The sequence below is a fragment of the Scardinius erythrophthalmus genome (assembly GCF_964197995.2).
Source record: "Scardinius erythrophthalmus genome assembly, chromosome: 16".
NCBI classification, from domain to species: domain Eukaryota; kingdom Metazoa; phylum Chordata; class Actinopteri; order Cypriniformes; family Leuciscidae; genus Scardinius; species Scardinius erythrophthalmus.
The window spans coordinates 8,409,470-8,433,779 of record NC_138236.1 but is presented as its reverse complement, the minus strand read 5'-3'; the positions used below and the strand labels follow the sequence as shown (position 1 = coordinate 8,433,779).

The following is a 24,310-nucleotide window of genomic DNA, read 5'->3' as shown; positions in this document are numbered from 1 at the left end:
ACTGCGGTTCCCTCCTTTTACTAATCGTGACGTCAGACAGGAGTCACGACCACAGATTTGTTGCCCTTTCATTCATAGAAAAGGTGTCTATGGGGGAGCAGAAAAAACATCACCAGACAGGTTTGACTGACATGTCCCTTCACATTTATTTTTCCAAATACAAGACCGTTCGACCTAAAAACTTCGTTTAGAATCGTTGTAAGATTAAAAGGCTGAAACGTTAAGACGATAGACATATGAACCCTATTAGACGCCATACGGTTTCGCGAATTAAATTACAGTCCGCTTAATTGGGCCTACTGTTCTGCATAAGTGTTAATCAAACAGCTTGACAAAACATTGAAAAACTATTTAAAAAATCCTGGTGACACGAAAATCAGGAAACTATAGGCTATTGAAGATATAGCATATGCCCACCCAAAGTTCCTGCATTGACACGAAACTGTGGAATACAAACTGTACAAACCATTGTACGTCTGTCCCTCATAACCTTTCATTCATGAAAAATTGAAAATGGCGTCTTCCAAGAATAATAATAAGTAAGAAATAATATAATTATAATAATAAGTAGTCTATGACAATTATAATTATGATTTGACAGGGCATATTTAGTCATATTATTAGGTAACACTTTTTTTTACAGTGTCCTTGTTAGCCTACGTTACATGTAGCATACTTTAGCAATAACTACCTATAAATTAGCTATGCATAATTAGATGCAACTAACCATAAACCAACCCCTATTCCTAGTAGGCTACTAAGTAGCCACTGTAACACGGACACCTTAAAATAAAGTGTAACCAATTATTAAATATGAATGTAGACAACAACAGCAACGTTTTCGTGGTTTTGCACGTGACTTGTTTTAAGTCAGGATTTAGGATACGAAACATACAAGAATAGCCTATATAAATTGTTTGAATTGCATTCAGTAGATTTTTAACGGAAATATATTACATAGGCTAATATAGGCATAGAAGACCAACTAGAAAAAATGTAAGTTATTTTTTGGCGGTCTACTATCACCAAACCCATCAAAATACATCATTATAAAGTTACGAGAGGAGAAATGTTCTAACTGGAAGTTAGGAATAAGATCAATCAGAACCAGTAACTTTGACTTTAATGAGGGTTTCGTATCTTTAAAAGCCATTCAAGAGAACAATGGTCTGTAAAATTCCGAGTCAAGGAGGCCTGAAATCACGGCGTGAGTGCTTTGGACAGATAAGACCAACCCAAGGGTCTTGTATAAACAAACACCTCAGGCCATTTTCCTCCGGCGTGCAGAAAAAATACATCTGGAAAAGTAAGTTGCCAAATCGTGCAAGGGCTGAGTCGTGATTGAAGGAGTCGCTCACTGAAGAGGATACAATCAGTGTCAAATTCCCATGGCACCTCAACCCTTGCTAGACGTCGAATGTGTCGAAACAATTGTTTTTTTAAACATATCTTAATGTTGTTAAAATTCTTTCCCAGAATAATCCAGTTTAAAATATTCAACAATTAAGGACTAAACAATATCTGCTTTATATTCTTATATGAAGGCTATCAAGCCTATACACAATCTATAGGCTATGTTCATAACGCAACCGATTATCTTCAGTTGTGTGAGTTTTGGAGAGCTTTTTTTGCAGCTGTTGATTTATGATACTGATATGGCGTTTCATATCACTGGTTTGCGGTTTGAGAATTCAACTTAAGTCGCGATTTCCTGTCGCTATAGTAAAGTTGGTAGGCTAAGCAATGTTTGGAAAAAATGTAAAAACACATTAGCTAATAAAGTAGGCCTAAATAACAAATAAAGCTCATGTAGCCTACATGTTCCTATTGTTGGTCAATCAACGAAAAAGGGAAATACTTTAATTGGTACTACACCATTAAAAATAAAGGAGCTTTATTGGCATCAATGGTTCAATGAAGAACCTTCAACATCCATATAACCTTTTATTGCACAAAATGTTCTTTATAGTGGAAAAACGTTCTTTAGATCATTAAAATGTTTGTCATACCTAGAAAAAAAGGCTATTTTAAAGAACTGTTCACTGGTTCTTTGGGAACCTATGGTCCTATGGCATCGCTGCTTACAAAAAAAGTGAAATAAAGTGAAAGAACTTTTTTCCACAATGAAGAACCTTTTGTGGAATGGAAATTTCCAAAGATGTTAAAGGTTCTTCATGGAACCATAAGTGGTATATAAAAACAAAGATTTAGTAAAAAATGCTTATACAATTTACACATAGCCTTTAAAATCAACTTTAAAGCTGCCATTCTTCGTTTAATATGAAGATGGCAAAAAATGATATGATTAAAAAGTAAATAAATAAATGAACAAACTTTGTAACTGATTTTAAAATCTCATTATAATCAGTGAACTTTAAATAGGGCGTTTTGGTTTAACAAATATTCTGAGGAGTTGGTGCAATAAGAGTTCACCAATAAGGAACAGAGCTAGATGCTTTTGTGTGACTTCACTTCCCAATTTTAGAAAGGAGAGCTCAAAAAGAAAAAAAAACCGTTGCCATCCGGTTATGGTCTAAGCGAAAATAGTATGGTTTGCGCCGATGACTAAATGCGCCTGTGCACACAAGTCGATGCGTTTCAGCTGGGTTATCAAAGTACCTAGGTTTATATAGCTTAAGTTTACCAAAGTATTTTCTTCATGAACTCCACCGAAATCTGCAATGGACTGTACTATTAAGGTAGGCGTTTGATCTGGTTTATTGTCTGTTCTGAAAATGAGTAGCGAGTGCGCAACCACCCACACGGTTAGCGCGACTACTGGTGAGAGAGGCAAGGCGGTGATGCAGGTCCCCACTCTTTCCTTCTTGTACAAAATTTCCTCTTCCTTCCCGTTCGTGGTTGAATGTCGGCTCTTTAATAACACAAGAAACCGCTACAACATTTAGACTCAGATAAAAAGCGAAATGGTGTCCAGAGCGCGCGCGAGAGAGGGTATGCACAAATTTGTTATTCCATTTGTTTTTATTTTTAAACAGTTACGCACTAGTATGCACAATGGCATATTTAATGATCTTTCCAAGACGGTTAGTTACACGTAGCTAACTTCTTTTTCAATTACCAAAGAACAACGATAACTCAAGAAAATGCCAACTGGAAAACAATATACTGAATTTCACATATGGCACAATTATGGCGGGGCGCTCTCGAGGCAGGTGGCTTTATGGCGCCAACAACAAGGTATTCTGTGGATAGGCTACTTTAAAAATCACCAATCTAGAACTTGAATCTAATAGCGTCTGATATTGTTATTATGTATACTTTCAGCTCGTTAAATTATTAATGACACGTCGACTAGAACAATATATGAATGCGTAATAACTGTGATAAACTAACCGAATTTATTTGGATTTTATTGGGATGATAACAGTATGCAGAAAATGGTGGCAAGCAACAGCGGATGTTATTATTAATATATTACTTGGCTAAGTGTTTTATTCGTTATGAAAACTATCGAGTATAGCTGCATAATGTTGTGAAGTTTAGAACACGAACCAACCTTCCACACGCTTGGTGAAGGCTAGTTGTTATTTTAGAAAATCTTAAATACACTTGTACATTCATAAAGATAAAAAAAAAAAAATAATAATCATAAAATGCCACAAACATCGCTAAAATCCCATGCAGGCATTATCATCCGTATTGAAATTCATTTTAAAATACTGAAATAGTTACTAACCTAAAACAATTTAAGTTATTGTTTGATAGTTGTTTCCTGATTATTTTAAATGATTTTGTAAGTTTAATAATTTTTTTTATATATATATTTCGTTTTAAATTGATGTCTTGTAAACGCAATTTAGTCAGTAAATTTAACGTCTCAGTTTGTTCGATTTGGCGAATAACTTTAATGTAACGCATTTGAAAGTCAGTCATCAGAGTTGTTTTTTTATTGTTAATTCTGTTTGCGAAAATTAGTGTTGATTCAGCTTGTCGACTTTACGCAATGATACACATCCCCTTTGTAACAGAGCAGAGAGGTATTGCAACAATTCCAACGTTACGTGTTTGCAGGCTATTCCATGCCTGATTTAGTTCTTTAAGGAATAATTTATAGCAAAGTGCTGGGCGCTTGTCAGGTGTCGTTATCAGAACTCAGCAGGCTTCCTGTCTCAAACCTCAGACTTTCCGCACACACTTCCGGAGTCTCTATTCGAAAAAAGGCAACAAAGACTGAGAAAAACAAAATTGATTCGATAGATGTGCGATGCCAATGCATTGTTCCACATTTCAATTCAATTATCCGGACAATAAACTGAAGCAAAATCGAACGTGTTTCGTCTCCACGCGCTGTGGCGGTCTAGTAAAGCAGGCTCTCCTCAGAAAATCGCCCCATCTTTACTTGCAAGATGCTGCTGATTAAAACTTGTGAAAACCACAAAAGTGTTTTTGCAGCTCAGAGCGCAGCTGCGTGTCTCTTTGCAAAATCAGCATGCCTTAACGTCAACTTCTGCTTTCTTTCACTCTCGCAAAATGAACATGACTAACATAACTGTTAAAGTTCTCGCTATAGATTATGATCCATGAGCACATTTGAATTCGCGTGCATCAGACACTTACAGCTCTTAAAATATCTATAAAATATCTGTTATATCAAACTATAAATGATAACCCAACTTTTATAAATTGTAGCTATTATAACAAATAATTTGCATTATTAGTAGTAGCCTAGTGGTATTACTATTTATTTTAATATGATAATGTTAATATTTTAGTCATTTATATAGACTATCATTATTATTTGTAAATTATGTTTTACTAAATTGAGAAATCCTCACACGAATAGCAGACTTAACTAATAATGTAGCCATTATGTCAGTAACTAAACGACCAAACGAAACAAATAAAACGATTTGTTCCCTCAGTCGTGAGGGTCCCCGCTGTTAAGCATCAAAGCTGTACCCGGTTTCGTAGATTGTACTGACTGACTGCAGTGTAAGTCAGTCAGTCAAATAAGATGCAAACACTAGGCTACAGAAAACGAAAATTGAAAATGTGGTGGGTGAGACCAGGGTTTGTTGGCACATTCTTCATTCTTTGTTAAAGATCTCTGGTGAAACAGGCAGCATGATCACCCAGATTAAATAAAACCCCATTATTGTGGGGTTGGTTAGCACAATGTTAAAGGCAATAGAAGAAACGACAAACAGAAATGATAAAAATGGGTGTTTTAAACCAAACTAACATCACTTAACACATGGCAGTATTATTTACATTTTTATGATAAAATGTACTATAATTTGATCTTCCAGTTCTCATTTCTATCACATAGGCCTACTTCTAGTTTTAAATGCATGTATTTATATTTGGGTACCTTAATGAAGGTTTAATCTTTCTTAGTTTGTATAGCCTACTAACACTGATAAATTATGCCACCAGCTGAACAAAATTGATCAAGTCTTCCAAATATTAATTAAAACATAAATAGTTCCTATATCTATTTGTTCTGAATCAACATTGATATATCAACTAACACTTCGAAATATCTTTCTGTAAGTTATTTTTATAAAAAATTTAGTAACCCTTTTCCAAACAACTGGGATCTTCCCTAATAATACATACATTTTTAATTTATTTTTTATTTTTAGTTATTTATTGGGTTCACGTGGCAAATAGCCAAAATAGACATCATTAACCCTCTGGTGCTGTTCTGTTATTTTTTACTAAATGTTTTAAGTTTTGTTTTTTTAGATTTGTTTTTTAATTTATCAGAATGGTACGAAACTTGGTAAAGGTTTTGGCACTTGCTAAGTGAACATGGTAATTCATGAAAAAAAAAAAAAAAAAAAAAAAAAAAATCATGGACGTGATTCGAAAATGTTTAATGGTCCTAAAAAAAAAAAAAAAAAAAAAATCACAATTGTATTGCTGGAAATGAATGGGAGACGGATTTTATCTAGTGGAAACATTTGGTACTGCGCCCAAACAAAATCTTACTAAAAGCTCATTTTCTGAAGTTCAAATTTGGAACAACTAGTTTACATTTATGGCTTTGAGTTTCTCACAGTTTTAGAGTAAAATATGTTTGGAAAATATCCATTTCAAGCATTTTTCTGCAGTTTTCATAATAATAGACAAACTTCTATAACGTTTATCACTTCAGCAATAATCTGCCAAGTGTCTCCTTAAAAAAAATAGACCAAACTTGAGTATGTGCTCCAAAGCATTTAAGATTTATTACAGTTTAAGTTGGACATTTTATTTTCAGGTCTATGCTCAAAAAATTGTTAACTTGTAATAAATAGCTATTCCAGAAATATAATTTGGCACCACAAAATCCTAAATATTAAATAAACATTATCAAACTAAAATATAGTACATTAATTTCATTGAATAAAAACAACCATTTTGTCATTTTTGACCACCACACGAGCAGCACCAGATAGGGTTAAATATTTTTAATGCATAAATCATATTACAACAGGCAGTTAAGGAACTGCATACTCATTTATATTTAAAATGATGAGAATGAATCATAATAATTCAGATAATTGTCATGCATGACTATGGTATACAGTGCACTTTTTGTGAGTACATGGGGTCAAATAGTGTAACCTGGGACATTTTTTTGCATGTCTGACTTCTGCAATTTACTGTGATTTTCACCCTGATACTTCAAACCAACAAATTATACGTTTTGACAACGTTTAGACTACCAACATTTTGTCTGACAAAGCCCTGTCTGGTCAAATCGTTGCGCTGTTTGGCAAAAAAATTAATTGGAGCTGCAATTCCAGTGCACACTTTTTTTTGTTTATTTATCGTTATCTTTTTGTCCTGCACCTGAGCCCAATTTGGATTTTGGATGTGTACACCTTATCTGTATTTTCGATTCTAACAAATTACCACAACAAACCAGCTAGAGTAAGATTATGCCAACAGTCTTGTTCGTGATAGAGAAAGAAATATACACATCAACCTTAAGAAGTCCCATTGTTAGGAAAGGGACATTTCATAACCTTCCATTACTAAAGATTGACCGCAGTGCTCTTAGGTTCTTTATGTAGCATGCATCAGATTACATATATAGATACAGCTTTGAAAAAATGAGTCTAATTTCTGTTAACTGGCAGTAATCTAGTAAATCTGTTTGCAATGTTCCACCCTCTTGATGGTGATTTACTGTGCAATTAGTTTCTGTGCAAAACCTCCAAAACCTAAAAGCACTGTGCATTTCTCCATGCAGCGTAGCTCTACCACAAGCTTTGTTGTGACAAAATGAGAATTTCTTTCACAAGACCAAATGGAGGTCTGTTGCAATTGACTTGAAAACATTGCATGCATGCCACAGGCACCCAGCAGCTCCAAGGACAGCACAACAATGGCATGACGGTTTATGTGCATCACACTTTGTTTTTGATGCGAGATGCACATTAATCTCCCTGACCTTGACTTCGACATTTTGCACACAGCATGCAGTTTATGTTTGCAAAAATATTTCATTAGGTTTCTCAGCAACAGAGACTGATATGAAACTCATTGAACAGGAAGTCAGTTGTGGCATTGGTGGCCAGGGTAGAGTATGTTTATGTTCATCACTTTGGAGGACAGAGAGCAGTACTATGTATGTGGTTGTGGTTTAAAAGGTGCAGAATAATTTTAACTGCAAAATTAAATATCAGCTTAATTAAAGCTGGCAGTAAAAGTGGCCTGGTTTCAATTGTGTTTTAAGATGTAGAATGAACTGAATACATCAGTTATCCAACTAGCACATTTTCTCCATGCTGTTTGCATTTGTATAGTGATCCAAATGAACCGTTTTAAATCTACCCCAAGTGAATTTTGAAATGGTGTTGGACAATGCAAGAGAGGCTGCTTAGTGCATGTCGCCTCTCCTACTCCGATCAGCAGCAAGTTTAGCATCATCTGTGGACTTTGTTCGTTGTTGTTCACAAGACTGACACTAGCAAATGCACACAGACTAGGCTGTGAAAACAGTTTCAGCTCTCGGCTTGGCCTTGTTTTGAGCTTGCTTTCACTTCTCTACTAGAGCAGAGATCACATAATGCTTGTGCTATTCACATCTAGATCAATAACTGAATTGGAAAAAGAGCAAGATTTGTCGCAGTATTTTCATAGTGGACTATAACATTAGTTTTCATTAGTGGATTAGTAGAGAAACCAGTAATACTGACTGAGACTTCTTGGCTTGCTGCCACAAATCAATCAATCCATCCATCCATCCACCGTTTGTTATGTCTGTAAAGCCTAGAAACCTTCAAGGGCTTTTAAACTTTTTTCAAAACTTTCAAACAAGGCACGGTCAAGCCAACATTCAAAGTTGTGTCAATGCATCTTATGAATTGTAATTCTACTTCCTAACATTCAAATTTGAAGTGCAATTCTTCATCCTGTTTGCTGCCTGCTTCAGTTCAAATTCCGGGATCCTCAATCCATTTCTGATTTGACAACATGACCAAACAACCGAAGATGGTGTTGGTTGGGACCGCATAGATAATATAACATCATATGCATAATGTAACATTTGACCAAAAAGCAATTTATAGGTAAACGATGCCATCACAATCACTTTATGAAACTGAACACCGAAACAGCTTCTCACAGCAAGTTTGCAATACTTAGGTCAGGTGAAAGCACTCTACAATGCTGTCTCCTCCCTGTTTGGTGACCCTCAACCTCTCAGCATTCAGAACAAATTTGTTTTTCAGCTTTAAATGACCCACATTTCTACCACTCCTCTGTTTCCTATCTCATGCCCCATGCCAAAAGGTTTCACTGCACATGGGGGCCAGATTTCCTGTGAGCCACCGAAAAAGCTCAGTGCTGACGTATGTCAGCCCTAAAGACAATACTAAAGCCTTCTAAACAAGCTGCCTGAATTCATCTATAACACAAACATTTATTCACACACAAACACTTACATACATTTGAATGTTTAAAACGTCTTTTTGAAGTTTCAAACAGACGCACCTATACCAGAGCTATTCAGTGCAGACTACCAACATTAAACACAGGAAATAAAGGCACAGATGTCGCAATTTCTAATTTGACTCACAACTAATTTGACTCTAGTGCCAAGTCATATCTACCTGGAAGTCGAAAAACGCCCTAAACTATTCCGATAAACTGCTATTTTTAAGTTTCAAAATGAATATCCCATTGCTGAACATTAAGAGGTCATAAGTCATTTTAGCGCCAAATTAAAAATGTTTTAGGTGGTATCTCTTTCAGTCAAAAGACTTGAAGGTAATTAATTAAATTCTTACGACAAATTAATTCTTACGACATCAGTCACTGATTAAAGTCACAGCATAGCGATAGCAGCGGAAACCCGTAACATCCGTGTTCTTGAATTACTGACTAAATGATATACAGTTATTTCTATCCTGATTTGTTATTCACCTAAATCAAGTGGTTGGACAAATTTGGTTTTCGTTTACATAACCATTGTGTATTGTATACATCACAGGAAGCTCTGTCGGTGGTGAGTGAAGACCAGTCCATATTCGAGTCGCCGTTCAGCGGTCCCCAGGCCATGCACATGAAGGGAGAGATCACCTCGCCTACAGTGTTCAGACAGGGTTCTGAAGAAAGCCTAGAACCGACTGAGCCAGACTGGACCGGATCAGCCACACAAAACCCTGCCAAGAGAGCAGAACACATCAACGGTACCAGGTGGGGAACCAAACACGGATGTCAGAATACCAGAGTCTCCACTTAAAGGGCTCATTCCCTCAAAAAATTAATTCTGCCATAATTTACTCCCCTTCATGTCATTCCAAATCTATATGGCTTGCATTCTTATGGGGACAAAATGAGAAGATAAACAGAATGTCCAAGCTGCTCTTTTCCACACAATGACAACAGACACACATGCTGTCATGCACCATAAAGTAGTCCATGTGGGTCATAGGTGCCATTTGAATTAAGACGTATTGCATATTCACACTTTTTTTAGATTTAAACCCGCCATGTTGCTTGACACGTTACAAGCGAGAAACCAGTGCCATTCAGCATCACTAATGTCAAAACCTGTCATAAAGCATTTTCAGGGGACATATTTAAACTGTTCCTTTAACGTCATAACTGTGCGCATTTAAAACAAAAACATTTGGATTGAGCCATTTCATATTTTCTTCATTCCACGCCATAGCCGTGAATCCCCAGTGGACTGCAGTGTGACTAAAAGGACCCGACACATGAGTAACAGTGATGGGGGACCACTGGCCTACCAGGCCTCTTATCCAGAGCCACGGAGTAGCCCACAGAATGCCACCCCACCCAGCAGCGTCACAGAGGAGAAGAGGGTGATTGTACCAGCAGGTAAGATCTGTAGTTTCCACATAAGAGTAAATGTTGTTCAGACAGGAAGCTGTGTCTGACTGTATTCATGAAAAGGCATTCACAAGCCTTTTTACTTCTGTAATGAGACATGCACTACATATACTAAGTTATTATTATACTTATATTCAGCAAGGATGCATTAATTTGATCATAAGTGACAGTAAAGACATTTCTAATAAAAAAAAAAGATTTCCATTTAAAATAAATGCTGTTCTTTTTGAACTTTGTATTCATTAAAAGAACCATAAACTGAAAATAAATCACATTTTCCACAAACATTAAGCAGCACAACTGTTTTCAACATTGATGATAAGAAATGTTTCAAATAATCAGCATATTAGAATGATTTCTGAAGATCATGTGACACTGAAGACTGGCGTAGTGATGCTGAAAATTCAGCATTGCTTTACAGGAATACATTCTATTTTAAAATATACTCAGATTAGAATAGTTACTTTAAATTGCAAAAACATTTCACAATATTACTGTTTTTACTGTATTTTCCATCAAATAAATGCAGCCTTGGTGAGAGAATTCTTTCAAAAACATTAAAATTCATACCAACCCCAAAACTTTTGAATGGTAGTGAATGTAAGAGTGAAAAGGAAATATATATATATATATATATATATATATATATATATATATGTATATAAAAGAGAGTCAGAATTTGATTGTATCTATAAGGAACTGTTTGTATCATGTAGTAGGACTCTGTAAGCTTGGTAATTTGGTTATTTTGATAAAAAGTTCAGATATAATTTTATGAAAGATTACAAAGAAAAACTTTTTTCTCCTTTTGAGATACCATGCACCTACTTAGGAACGGGTATTAGGTAAATCGATTTAGCATTTTTCAGTTTTGACTTCATGTCGACTGTTGTTGTTAGCTAAAACATTACAAACCATATTTGGTAAATGAAATTAAGCTAAAATAATATAAAACAGCAATATTAGATAAAAAAATCACTAAAGTAAACTTAAATTGAAATTAAAATGTACAAATAAAAGCTAATTCACGATATCAATAAATACTTTAATAGAATACAAATAATTCTCTAACACTAGTTTTTTGAGAATTTTTATGCTCTAGACAGATTTAGTCTGGAGTTGACCGATTTCTAAAACTAGAGGATGTATAGATGTCTAAACAAAGATATGTGGTAATTATGCAGTGACCACAGGCTCTTGCATCACTTAGGAACTTGTGCTTTGTGGGAAAAAGGCAGGTTTGTAACAAGGGTATCAGTGTTTTTTCCCCTCCTGTTACAAAAGAAAGAAAAACACACTGATGCCTTTCCTTCTACTAGATCCCTATAACCCAACAGACTAAACTACAAATGATTGCATAGATTCCAACAGTGATAATCACTCTTTACTCACAAACCAATTAGGATGCTGAGCTATCTTCAGGGAGGTGTTTTAAGGTCGCTGTAACATTATTAAAAGGACAGAACGGTGGAGTCGCTCCATGCATTGTGCGACAGTGAGTGTTATGAGATACCTCCTCATGAGTCACCCAGACCAAACAATTATAATGCTCATAATACTCGGATATGACGTCATATTTCAAGGACAAATAAGAGAGCATGGTGGTTTATAACAGGAGGTCTATAATACTTGGAGAGAGATATCCGTTAGCATTCCCATTCATCTCAATGGCAGCTGCTCCAGACAATGGCTAAAAAAAAACCCTTAAAAAGTAAAATAAAGAAATAAAGTAGAAGAAAATATCATATAATAATATACAATAAATAATTGAATCAGAATACAGTGGAGATGCTTTTTGAGCCAGATGATGTAGTTATGGCATTTACCAGCAGGGGCTAACTGAGCCACGACCGTGATCCCTTGGCTTATAACATTACAAACCCCTTAAGTTAAGTACAAAAAACATCAGTACTATCTTAGTGAGAACAATAACAAAGAGTGCATTGACTCTTCTTTTACCTCAGGTTTGAACTCTTGAGTCTGATCAGTCCAGCCACAGCTGAAGCACTTGTTCCTCATTTTATTCTTGCTTCTGTCCTGCTTTAGACCCAGAAGTATGGACACAAGACCATGTGCGGCAGTGGGTAGACTGGGCGATAAAGGAATACGGCCTCTCCGATGTGGACGTGTCCCTCTTCCATACCCTGGATGGAAAAGCACTCTGCAAAATGAGCAAAGAGGACATGATGCGTCTCACTTCCGCATACAATACAGACATCCTGCTTTCCCATCTAAACTACCTCCGGGAGAGTAAGGAACTTCTCCCATAATTCCATATGAATAATCCATTACCATTTGTTGATTCGGTCAACAAAACATCAGGAAACGACTTTTATCATTCAGGAAATAACTGTTTATATATACACAGTAGATTGAAAGCTTTTTTTCTTTACTACTGTTCACTCAGGTAGTCCCACTTTTTCCTACCCAACAACCCCAACCCCAACCAATACACAACCACAGCCAAGACTACAGGTGAAAGCTGGTAAGTCAAACTTCTTTGACATTTTTTTTTTGAGGATAAAATATGTTTTATATACTTCTGTTAGCAAATGCTGATTGAATGGACTGAACTTGGAGCCTCTGTATAAACATACACAATATTTTATATTAATGCAACAAAATGAGATATTTTCAGGAACTGTAATGATGACTCTTTCCAGTGAATATATATATATATATATATATATATATATATATATATATATATATGCTGCGCAGAGGACTGACACGAAGTGTGTGGGGAAATCCATGATTGTAATCTAAACGAGAAATAATTGCAGTGCTCTGGTCAGCCGCTATAGTTTGTGTCGCTTTAGAGTTAGAACCGGTGAATGTGGTTAACAGGTTTCATAGAAAGAGAATATGAGTGCGTATGAGTGAGCTAAAAGAAATCATGTTCATGTTTTTGTTTTTTGCTATTAGATCGGTGTAAATGCTTTAGTTTGTTTTCCTTATAATTTAATAATATACTATAGTATTCAAACAAATTGAAGCATTTAAAGATTGTTTTAATTATTTTTTTCTCTTGGTAAATGTGCTTCATCTAGTGCATTCTGAATTAACTGCTTGTTTTCAAAAAAATATTATTTAATATCACCAAGTTACATCAAGGGTCAAATCAAATAGAAATAGCACATTAAAGTTAAAAGTTAGAACTGCATGATGTAACCACTTTTTGTGTGTGCATACTCTGTATGGTCTGGTATAGATAGACCATACAGGTCTACAGGTCTGTTTGTGTGTACAGGTCTGGTATAAAGAATGTTTTTGCTCAGCAAGGAAGCATTGGTCACATGGTTACTTTAGTTTTACACTCCTAAAAACAGTCCTAAACAAAATAAGCTAAAAATACTGTAAAGCATAGCCTCTGGTGGTAAGATTTATTGAAGTTATTGTTCTGAAATAATTCCATTGACTAAGATCGAATATAGAGAGGTGCTAAGGACTGTGGTGTGTTTCTTCAATGAATTTTGTCCCATGTGTTGCAAGGTTTTTGAATCGTTGCGTTTTCAGACAGGAAACAGCTGCATCATGACAGGAAGTAAGGGGTGTAGAGCTCAGGTTAGCACACAATTGACTATTCTGTGGCAAAGAGAATCAGTTAGAACAAAAGGACAATCCACTGAGGAATTGTGTGCCATCTTCAGGCCTTCTTACCGTTTTGCTCCTGGCTTTGTTCTGCCCTGTGTCTCTCCTTAGGGATCTTTAATGCAGGACTTCCTTCCTTCTGTGGCTGCCATTCTCCTTACTCTTTAAAGTCATCCTTTCCTGTAAAATCTCCCTTTTGTTAACTGCTCCTATCTGACTTTGCCTCCACACAGAAAACAGCTTTGAGGAGATCGGCAGAAGGAACAGTTGGTCCTCAAGCGCCTTGCCAGCTGTCCCAAAAGGTACGGTCGCTCTGCGATCACAAAAACATCATGACGTTAAAAAATGTTATACAAATATGGAATCGTTCACCATAACCACATAAAAAAAAACTCACCTTTTACAATCACAGGTTCTCCAATCGAACATCAGCACAACACCAGAATTTCAGAGCCTCCACCAAGACTTCCACAAGGTCGACAACTTCTTTTAATCATCTTTTTGTTACACACTACACCTTGAAATATCTAATATAGTATTGTATATTTTCCATCTTTGCAGACCCCTACCAAGCATTAGGTCCCATTAGCAGCCGTCTTGCAAATCCAGGTAAGAAATAATCATGAAATTGTAAATGTGTTACTGTCAAATGAACAACAAATGTGGCCTTTTTAGAGTATGAAATCTTTTGATGCACAGTTATGCCCTTTCATAATTAAATAACTGAGATGAGACTATATACTTGGGTTCAGTTCTTACATCAATTAAATAACTGAATATCCCTGATGTTAATATAACCTGAACAAATTTAACATATCTAAGACAATAAAATAAAATTATACACATTATATTTTTTTAATAATTTAAGAAATTAATCAGGATTGTTCAAACGGATTGTTTTTGGGATAGAAATTAGTACTTTTATTCAGCAAGGACACACTAAATTGATCAAAAGTGACAATTAAGACTCGCATGGTTACAAAAAAAATATTTCTATACTTTCTATACATCAAAGAATCCTGAAAAACATTAAGCAGCACAACTGTTTTCAACACTGATAAGAAATATTTTTTGAACACCAATTCAGCATTTAAGACAGATTTCTGAAGGATCATAAGACACTGAAAATTCAGCTTTTCCATCACAGTAATAAATATATTAAAAAAACATTACAATAGAAAACAGTAAAAAAAATATTATTGTATTTTTGATCAAATAAATGCATAAACTTTAAAAAAAAAAACATTTTCCCAACCCCAAACCTTTGAACATAGTGTATATTTAGATTTTTTTTAATGTTAAGACCTGAAGGCCTAAAAATAAATAAACAATAATTTACAAACCAAGCACATCATGATCAGTATGACTCTGTTTGCCCGACCTTCTTCACACAGAAACGAAACCATTCCACAACAAGATCCGAACGACCAAACAAAATTCTAACAACCTGCCCGTCACCAGCACTGACAGGACTGTGGGTAGGTGTCTGACCAACCCACATTCTGTTTCTGTGTACAACATACTAAAAAGGTCACATTTGGAGAGAAAATAAAAGCTGCCTTAAAAGGGCCTTCAGTCCTCTGCTAAAGATCTCTGACACTCTTTATTTTCACGCAGGCTCTGGTCAGATCCAGCTGTGGCAGTTCTTGTTGGAGCTGCTGTCTGACAGCAACAATTCTACCATCATCACCTGGGAGGGCACGAACGGAGAATTCAAGATGACCGACCCAGATGAGGTGGCCAAGCGCTGGGGGGAGCGAAAAAGCAAGCCTAACATGAACTATGACAAGCTCAGCCGTGCCCTCCGCTACTACTATGACAAGAACATCATGACCAAGGTGCACGGCAAGCGTTATGCATACAAATTCGATTTCCAGGGCATCTCCCAATCCCACCAAAACCATCCTCCAGAAGGAGGCGTGCTCAAATACCAGACCGAAGTGCCGTATGTGCAGAGCTACCACAGCCACCAGCCAAAAATGAACTTCATGGGCACTCATTCAACCCCTATGCCCGTTTCCCCTGGGAATTTCTTTGGGCCTCCTACCACCTACTGGAACTCAGCAACAGGGGTTGTCTATCCCAGCTCACCCATGCCACGACATCCCAGCACTCACTCTCATTTGAACTCTTATTACTGAAAAGGTCTAATCGTAAAGCCCTGGCTTTTCGTATTCCGTACTGGTTTGCTTTCTGACGCGTTAAGATGCTGAAGACAACAGAGAATAACAGAATAACAAACTGGCAACTTTTCGGGGATCATTATCCAATCCAAAAACCATTGTAGCAATATCGAAGTATCAAGTTCTCCATCTCATGGCATTTTTTGTACAGTTTATGCATAATCATACACAACTGTACATCTTTGGGGCTAAATTGTAAATATGTTTTCCATGTTTCATATAAGGCTTTAAGGCATATAAGGTTTCATAAAAGACTGCTCTGACATCCCTAAAAACCATAATCATCACTTATGTTTTAAATGTAATATGCCTTTATATGCAAGTGTGCCTTTGTACAGACATTTTTTTTAATCAAATAAGTCACGCCCCTATGTTTAACATTATATTTTAATCCAATAAAACATGTAGCTCACTTAATGCATCTGTGAATTTTATTATTGTAGACATTACCCATCTATTCATTACATTAAAAAAATAGCCCTTTCAATATTTGTGTGCTCAGAACATTCAATGTTAGTTCATTTTATTTGTATAATGATGTTCAAAATGGCTTTTGCTCTAAAGCATCTCTACTAAGAGACACAATCATCCTAAGAAATTTTTTTATTTGCTTTTATGCATGGTTATTAGTTCCCTTGTTTTAGTTAAATCAAAAGGAGGGAACAAATTAGTACAACGTGGTCATGATTTAGTAAAACAAGAGAAAGAATTCTTAATTCATATTTTTGTCCGCATGTCTTTGTAGTTTGGTCCCCTTCGATTTGTCCTATTGGAATCGATTTGAGATTTCTATGAACAACATGACTTTCAGTAAAATGTGCTCTGCTCCAATCAGCTAAGAACAGGAAGCTGAACATATACTGGACATGTGATCAAAACTGTGTGACTGAATAGGGTGAACTGGCAATTTCTGGCACATCATCAAGATAATGGAATAAGAATTTCTTTCAAGCAGCAAGAACTCACCCTGCCCTGTTGTTTATATTAAATGCAGCGGGGGGGGGGGGGGGGGTGTTGTAATCTAGACATTTTGTTTTTTTGTTTTAAATATGACAGATAGTGTAGTTTTTGGATGCATTGGTAGAGTGTTCAACTTATCCTGATCAAACACATTTAGCAACTTCCCAAGTTACAATTACTAACTCGCACCATATTTCAGTAGCTATGTTTCCATCCAAAGTTGCAAATTTAACTTGGAATTTAAAATTGAAATGTCGCATTACACAAAATGCATTAAATGTGTTCAAGAAAACAAAATCATCACTTCCTGAGAAACTGGCGCAAAATATCTGTAATAAAAATGTAAGTTGCTATAATCAGGAGCCACTGTGGCTCTTTTTTTTCATACATCATTAATGACTTGCGAATCAGAATCAATGCACAGATGATAAGTTATAAACACTGTTATGTTATCTTGTGTTCGGATACCTGGTGTTTGAGGAATGCAATCAAGTGAGATGCTTCTGGGAGGGAATTAAACCAAACTATTGTGATGACCGACTTTGTCTCAGGCATTTCAGAATGATCAAAATAAGTAATCCCCTGGTTAGTCCAGTTATCGGATCACAAGTCACGTGAGATTTTGTTGCACATCAAGGGATTTATTTGCTGAATGCGTTTTTATTGTAGTTTATGCACGTCTTCTTATCGGATCTTTTTTTTTTTTATCCACCTCAATTGAGCGCACAAGTTTTTTATGTGCGTTTTTAGAATTTTGCATGTCTTGGTGTTTCCATCCAGCATTTCTTTTTGCAATATCCCAAAATTCGCATAAAATAAGTGAATGGAAACATAGCTATTGATACGTTACCTAAAATTACACCATAAAAAGCTGATAAGGGGGAAAAAACATGCAAATTTCAAAAGTGTGTCATGTATTTATTAACACTTCAATTGCAATTAAGCTGTGACAACTAAATCAAAATGTCTTTATTAAGTCCTCTTTGTTTAAACCAATCCAAATACCTCCTCAAAGGTTCTGCGTGTCTCCTCAAATTTGTCGTCTTCCTCCACTTCTTCCACCACTGGCACAAAATGACGAGGTCCAATCTTAGCTGCTGGTGTGGTTATTACATGAACAAAGCCTGTTCCCACCTCCTCTGGCAGGAATGGAGATGTTTGCTCTTCCTCAACTATGTGCAAATCAGATTCCATGATCCAGGGCTCACTGGTGATGACCTTCCTGGACACTGCACATGGAATAATGAAAAAGGGCTTATTACTTCCATGATGTGGCAAGGCCTTTACAGGCATCTACCCTCAATGCAATGCTATGAAAAGATCTATATACCAACAACAATACTTTAAACTATTAAAATTGTTAAAAGTAGGATCACTTGAGGTATCTCACCAGACAGGTCAGAAGACAGACACGTGGAGTCGCAGCAGAGGCACACAGCATCTGAACTGTATAATTCTTCCCATCTGAAGAAGAAATGATCTGATTTAGTACCAAACCAGTTTAGAATTATCACAATGCAAACCAAAACTCAATATACCGTTTTGTTGACTGGTTATAAGTGCAGGACTTTGAACTTGCCGTTGGATCTAAACTTCCGATAGATATTTCACAATGCATGTAAAGATGCTGAGAATAAAAAGAACAGGCAACCTCACCATGCAATATTTTTTTGAAATTGTATGACAGCAGCTTGCCATTATGGCTTATTAACCTTTCCCAACATTCCATGGAAATGAAAAGCATCCAATGAGAACCGCACAACATTCCTTTGTCCACTTTGAATGAATCTGGACCACCTGCTGCTCATGCTATCAATCATGCACCTGAAATAAATAAAAAGTGCATACATTTTGTCAAGTTATGTCTTCAATTCCCTCCTAACGCTGTAAAGTCTGGCATATGTAATAATAAAACATAAAAAGAAATCTAAAAAAAGATTTGCATGTGTGTTGTTTGCGGAGTATAATTTGATACATCAGGCTTTTACGGCTCATATAGTACGATATAGAAGAGTGTGGAGCTCATACTCGAGGAGGAAAAATAAAACAATCCTCAATATTATCCAGAGGCCCAAAACTGAGCAAAAATCTCCAATTTGATTCAGATGCTGTGATTTACATGGTCAAAACCTAAAATGAAATTCTGATAGCTTGTAAAGTGAGAAAGTAAATATCAATTGTCACTCTATAGATCCGAATTATATGTCTGTCAGATGATATTTAAATGCTTGTGATCAAACCTGTAGTTTTAATTGTGGTGGGACAAAACACAATGCAATGCAATGTTTGAGAGATGTACAAATCAACGTTCCTCAAAAGCCTGTGTTTGATACATTTTAACATGATTTTTTTGCGTATTCTTACGTTAACTTTATAAAAATTACAGTTTTGCCTGCTAAGAAAGTATAAACTATCAATCAGATGACAGAAGGCATGTAGCAGATTGTGTACAGCAGGTTTTTCAGAAAAGGATTATGTTGATCATTTAGAGGCCTTCGAAATTTCGTTTAAAATACGACACAGTAGGCTTTATAGGGTTAAATGAACAAAGTGTTACCCGTGGTTTTCAATGACTGTAAATTGTGGCATAGACAAATGAGAACTGCTGATAGTCACATAACAGGAATCCACAAACAGCCTCTTGTCCTCAGCAAGAGGGGGTCCGTCTGCCTGAAAGTACATAGGGTGACCAAGGGTGTACTCTTCTGTGGGGGATAATTTTCTCCACATCTCTAAAAGACAGAGACGTGATGCTTCATTGACTGAAACAGAATGAAGTTCTAATTTACATTAGTCAAACCTTATTTACCATCACGGGGACTTAGTACAACGCTGTCCACTGTTCTCAGGGGCTTGAAGTGGTTCTGAAGTCTGACTTGTGGTATGTAACCAATTTTGTATGAGTAATGATATCTGGGGAAAAAAAGATCATGAGTGTCTGATTGTAAAAAAAAAAAAAAAAAAAAAATCAGTGACTGATTAACAGATGAACAAAATGGACATCAACACAAATCTGGTACAAATAAAGACATCGATTTACCTGTTAAAGTGACACTCAACAGGGAGCGAGAAAGGCAAGGCACGGCGGATTGGCGACAGGTTCACCTCCGGAGAGTAGTGCAGTATGTTGGAATATGTTACTCTTTTGTTTATTAACTGCATTCAAAAAGACAAAGATAATTTCAAAGTTTATCAGGTGAATATGGAGGCCCTGAGTTGAATGAGTTCAACTATGATTTTTTCCCCAAGCACCTTAAAGCAATAGTTCACACAATTAAAATGTTGTCGTCATTTACCTAATCTCCAGTTGTTCCAAACCTGTATGAGTTTATTTCTTCTGCTGCTGAACACAAAAGAAGATATTTTGAAGAATGTCGGTAACCAAACAGTTAATCGGTCCCATTGACTCCCATTGTATTTTTTCCCCTCCATACTATGGACGTCAATAAGGACCTGGGCCTGTTTGGTTAACCTATCTTCTTATGTGTTCATTTTTGGGTAGACTAATTCTTTAACTTTTTCCATACAATTTTTTTTTTTTTTTTTTTGCTGTAACATGTAGCTTATTAGTTTCCACAATGTTTGCAAACGCCTATTGTGAAGTTATCAAATTAAAAAGTAATAGACAAAAATACAACAAGCAACACGGACATACAACATACGAAGCCCCTTAAGTATGGAGGAAAAATGCAAAAAAAGAAAAAAAGAAAAAAAAGAAACGACAAAGAAAAACAAACCAGCTAAGCACACCTGTCTTTTACTGGCACACTGATCCATGTCGTAAATAAACACATAATAGTGTTTTGTAGTCTTGCTGATGTCACATGTTCCCAGTTTTAGCTTAAACCCCAAGCCATCGAGTCCTAAAATCTGTTTGTTGACTTTAACGATCATTTTCTTCGTTTGGCAAACGACGTTTACTTGTTGTGATCGACCGCGGCGACGGGAGCTCGCGCGTACTGTGGCGCGCGGGACGAGGACTTCTTTCGTCTCTTCGGGCAGTTGTTCACGACCTGACCCATGCATTGGAGTGAACTGCTGTTTATCCAAAAGGGGGATTCTAGAATGCTGGAAAATGGGAAGTTGCAAATATGGCGAACCAAGATGCTTGACAGCAGATCCTTCAAAACCTTCTCCAAATCTTATGTCCAGTTCTGACTCTGAGGTCGACTTGATCGCGTGCTTAGGCGCAGCTCGTAACGCGTAAACATATGTGGAGAAAAAGACCACTAAAGTAAATAATACTGGAAAATAAAGCTTCATATCTCTAAACAGCATCAAAGTAATAGTCACAATCACTCAAACAACCTTGACATATTTCACATAACCGAGATGGGTAATTAAAGCACCTGTCGTCTTCAAGCACTGTTGATAGAAGTCCGATTCATTTCCATGAACCGGTTCTTTCGATTCGAGCAGGTCTCAGAACAGATTCAGCGTTTCTTTTACGTCATCAAGACAAGTGATCCCTGGTATTATTTTATTTTTATTTTTGACCTTTCTGCTTATTATTTATACATCCAATGCACTAATAATAAATTTCATTGGTAATTTGCATTCTTGTTATTATTATCTACAGACTGTCTGTAATGTTCCTCAAATGTATTCTGGTGATGTCTAAACTTCCCTTTCCTGTATTTTAGAAAGCATTTTGGTCTAATTAATCTGATGTGAACAGCAACATGCAACAGGAGGCAGGTCACATAAATCTACAACAGAGTTATAATGAAATATGACACCCCCCTCTTTTTCACACAAAATGGCTTTAATGTTATCCAAATTCACTCTGGTAATGCCTAATCTCCTTTGTATCATAATCCAGAAAGCATTTTGGTCTGATGTGACAAACTACAGACATAGGCTACAGCACGCACGGTCATAAAATCAGACAGTAGGCCTATAGAGAGCCTAAGTCCCGCCCCTCCGCTTCCGGCTCATGGGACCTTATTTCGGAAAAAATATGTATGGAAGTCAATGGCGAGAGATAACTTATCTTTTTATTCCGTCTGAACTGTGCCCTGAACTACACATATGATGTTTGTCAGTTTAAAAGGTAATTATGAAAGTCAAGAAAGTCGCAGTTTGTCATAAAACAGAAGAGTAACGTTTAGTTTTATGTGAAAATCGCTCAATGAACTACATCTCTCGTCTCGCACTATGTACGTCACAAGATCCGTTGCTCGTATGTGTGTATTCTGGCTCAAAACACTCAGGCATGACAGCGTAACGTTACGATTATAATGTAAGACTACAGAAAAAATGACAGACCTTAGCTTCAGTAAAGTTAGCTTCATTCATTGAGAGAAAAGGTATGACGTCGCATGTGCGCCTTCTGGGTTTGTAGTCTTTGTAATTACGTATTTTCACAGTCTTATACCCAGAGCCGGATTAACGCAAAGGCAAACTAGGCACGTGCCTAGGGCCCGATTGGCGGGATGGGGCCCAGACAGAGGGACAAAAAAAAAAAAAAAAAAAATGTACAAATGTCCTATCTACAATTTATTTCAATATTTATTTATTAACTAAAAATAGTGACGATGTTTATCTTAACCATAGACTGTTACATTACTACAGTTAAACCAATTAATGTGTCCGTTACAAAGCGGGTGCCGGCTTCTGAAAGTATGTGTAAAGAACGCATCCATCAGGTGCTGCGAGGCAAAAGCCTAATAAGCACACAAAGAAGCACATCTCATAATGCAGGTGTGTGAGTTGTCGTCATCTATTTTGGAGTGATTGCAATGTATTCTAAATATAAACTTGTACTGTAGATCAGCGTCATTTCTGGAAAAATCATTCACCGCTTTATTACGAGTTTAAAAGAGCGCGAGCGTAACGTGCCCAAGACGCGACGCTTTGAATTTGCGCGTACAATGAATAACATCGCGTCGGGAGCTGACTAGTAAAAAAGCTACACAATTAAAAGACAAGACGTCTGTATTCTAAGTTAAAAAGCCAACACACTACAACATTTTTAAATGTTTCAAATAAAGGATCTCATATCTATGGGTCTATCTTCTAAATTCTGCTGATGATTAGATTCCAGACATTACGCCAATAATATCACTTTATATATTTTTTTCTGCTCAGTAGCGATCGTGTCTTTCTCTTCCACTTGATTTGTGTATAGCATATTTAAGGTAGCAATGCAATATAAAATCACTTATGCTCATCTACTGAAGTGGGATTCTGGAACTGTGAATAAATTGAATAAAACAGCAAAATAACAACAACAACAATAACATCTTCATTAAACAAAAAAGAGATTACCTTAGATAAAGTTTGATTAATATGTACATACAGTACCGGTAAAAGTCTGGACCCATTACTATTTTTAATGTTTTTGAAAGAAGTTTATTATTATGCTCTACAAGCCTGCATTTATTTGATCAAAAATACAGAGAAAAAAAAACAGGAATATTCAGCAAGGATGTGTTAAATATATAAAAAGTGACAGTGAAGACTTTTTTAAAACAACTTTTTAATAATCAAAGATCCTGAAAAAAAGTATCACAGGTTATAAAATAAATATTAAGCACCATTTCTAACATAATAAATCAGAATGATCACGTGGCACTAAATTCAGCTTTGCATCACAGAAATATAAAGTATAGTAAAATAGAAAACCATTATTTTAAATTTTAACTATTTTCACTATATTATTTTTCTGTATTTTTGATCAAATAAATCCAGGCTTGATGAGCATAAGAGACTTCTTTCAAAAACATTAAAAATAGTAATGTGTCCAAACTTATGTACTGTGTAAGTAAAAATATACTGCTTTTAAAATTAAATGTTGTATAAATAAAAAGGTTAGGAATCATTTTTGTTTCAAGTGTTTTTTTATTGGGGGTGGGGGGCCTCCAACATGAATTTTGCCTAGGGCCTCCTAATGTCTAGAACCGGCCCTGCTTATACCTCAGCAGTTTTACATCAAGCTGCGACTTTCTTGACTTTAAAATGTATCTTTTAAATTGACAAACATCATATGTGTAAATCAGGGCACAATTCAAACGAGATCAAAATATTTGTTGTCTCTCGCCATTGACTACCATACAATATTTTTCCGAAATAAGGTCCCATGGTGGTCGACCGGAAGGGGTGGGACTTAGGCTCTCTATGGAGATTTCTTTGTTCTTTATTCTTAAATATGTCTATTGTTCACAAAATTCATTCAGACCATGTCTAATCTCTGATTTTCTAGAGTTTATGTTTCGGTGGAGGATCTGACAGACAGCCCTCCTCAAGTTACAACTGACATC

The 24,310-nt window shown here is 36.1% G+C and overlaps 2 protein-coding genes across 6 annotated transcripts; one reads left to right on the top strand and one right to left on the bottom strand.

The window, feature by feature from the left end:
* The first annotated feature begins 2,520 nt into the window (after positions 1-2,520).
* fli1rs (Fli-1 proto-oncogene, ETS transcription factor-related sequence) lies at positions 2,521-16,500 on the top strand. Of its 4 annotated transcripts, none has more exons than XM_081388976.1 (10): positions 2,521-2,699; positions 9,449-9,654; positions 10,133-10,302; positions 12,361-12,564; positions 12,722-12,799; positions 14,139-14,207; positions 14,318-14,380; positions 14,467-14,514; positions 15,300-15,383; positions 15,523-16,500. In XM_081388976.1, exons 1-10 carry the CDS (start codon positions 2,682-2,684, stop codon positions 16,044-16,046), a joined length of 1,464 nt encoding a protein of 487 aa, XP_081245102.1. In that variant the 5' UTR covers positions 2,521-2,681; the 3' UTR covers positions 16,047-16,500. The 4 variants fall into 4 exon arrangements, with proteins under 4 accessions (XP_081245102.1, XP_081245103.1, XP_081245105.1 ...); XM_081388978.1 differs by lacking the exon at positions 2,521-2,699 and adding an exon at positions 2,834-2,952; XM_081388977.1 differs by lacking the exon at positions 15,300-15,383.
* A 1,441-nt stretch (positions 16,501-17,941) lies between these two features.
* zp3d.2 (zona pellucida glycoprotein 3d tandem duplicate 2) lies at positions 17,942-21,432 on the bottom strand. 2 transcript variants are annotated; one of them, XM_081388975.1, is made up of 8 exons: positions 20,799-21,432; positions 20,089-20,204; positions 19,858-19,961; positions 19,606-19,780; positions 18,761-18,872; positions 18,587-18,675; positions 18,439-18,512; positions 17,942-18,277 (listed from the first exon to the last, which is right to left on the bottom strand). In XM_081388975.1, exons 1-8 carry the CDS (start codon positions 21,324-21,326, stop codon positions 18,036-18,038), a joined length of 1,440 nt encoding a protein of 479 aa, XP_081245101.1. In that variant the 5' UTR covers positions 21,327-21,432; the 3' UTR covers positions 17,942-18,035. The 2 variants fall into 2 exon arrangements, with proteins under 2 accessions (XP_081245101.1, XP_081245100.1); XM_081388974.1 differs by having other exon boundaries at positions 17,949-18,277; positions 18,587-18,635; positions 20,799-21,428.
* Between the last annotated feature and the right edge of the window lie 2,878 nt (positions 21,433-24,310).

Bases quoted from the DNA above. Each gene is read 5' to 3' on its own strand.
- fli1rs (XM_081388976.1), top strand. The intron at 14,208-14,317 runs GTACGGTCGCTC...TTACAATCACAG, and splicing joins CTTGCCAGCTGTCCCAAAAG to GTTCTCCAATCGAACATCAG. The intron at 15,384-15,522 runs GTAGGTGTCTGA...ATTTTCACGCAG, and splicing joins CAGCACTGACAGGACTGTGG to GCTCTGGTCAGATCCAGCTG.
- zp3d.2 (XM_081388975.1), bottom strand. From the start codon at position 21,326: ATGCTGTTTAGAGATATGAAGCTTTATTTTCCAGTATTATTTACTTTA. The intron at 20,205-20,798 runs GTGTGCTTAGCT...TTTTGAATGCAG, and splicing joins AGTGTGCCAGTAAAAGACAG to TTAATAAACAAAAGAGTAAC. The intron at 19,962-20,088 runs GTAAATCGATGT...TTTTTTCCCCAG, and splicing joins GTTGAGTGTCACTTTAACAG to ATATCATTACTCATACAAAA.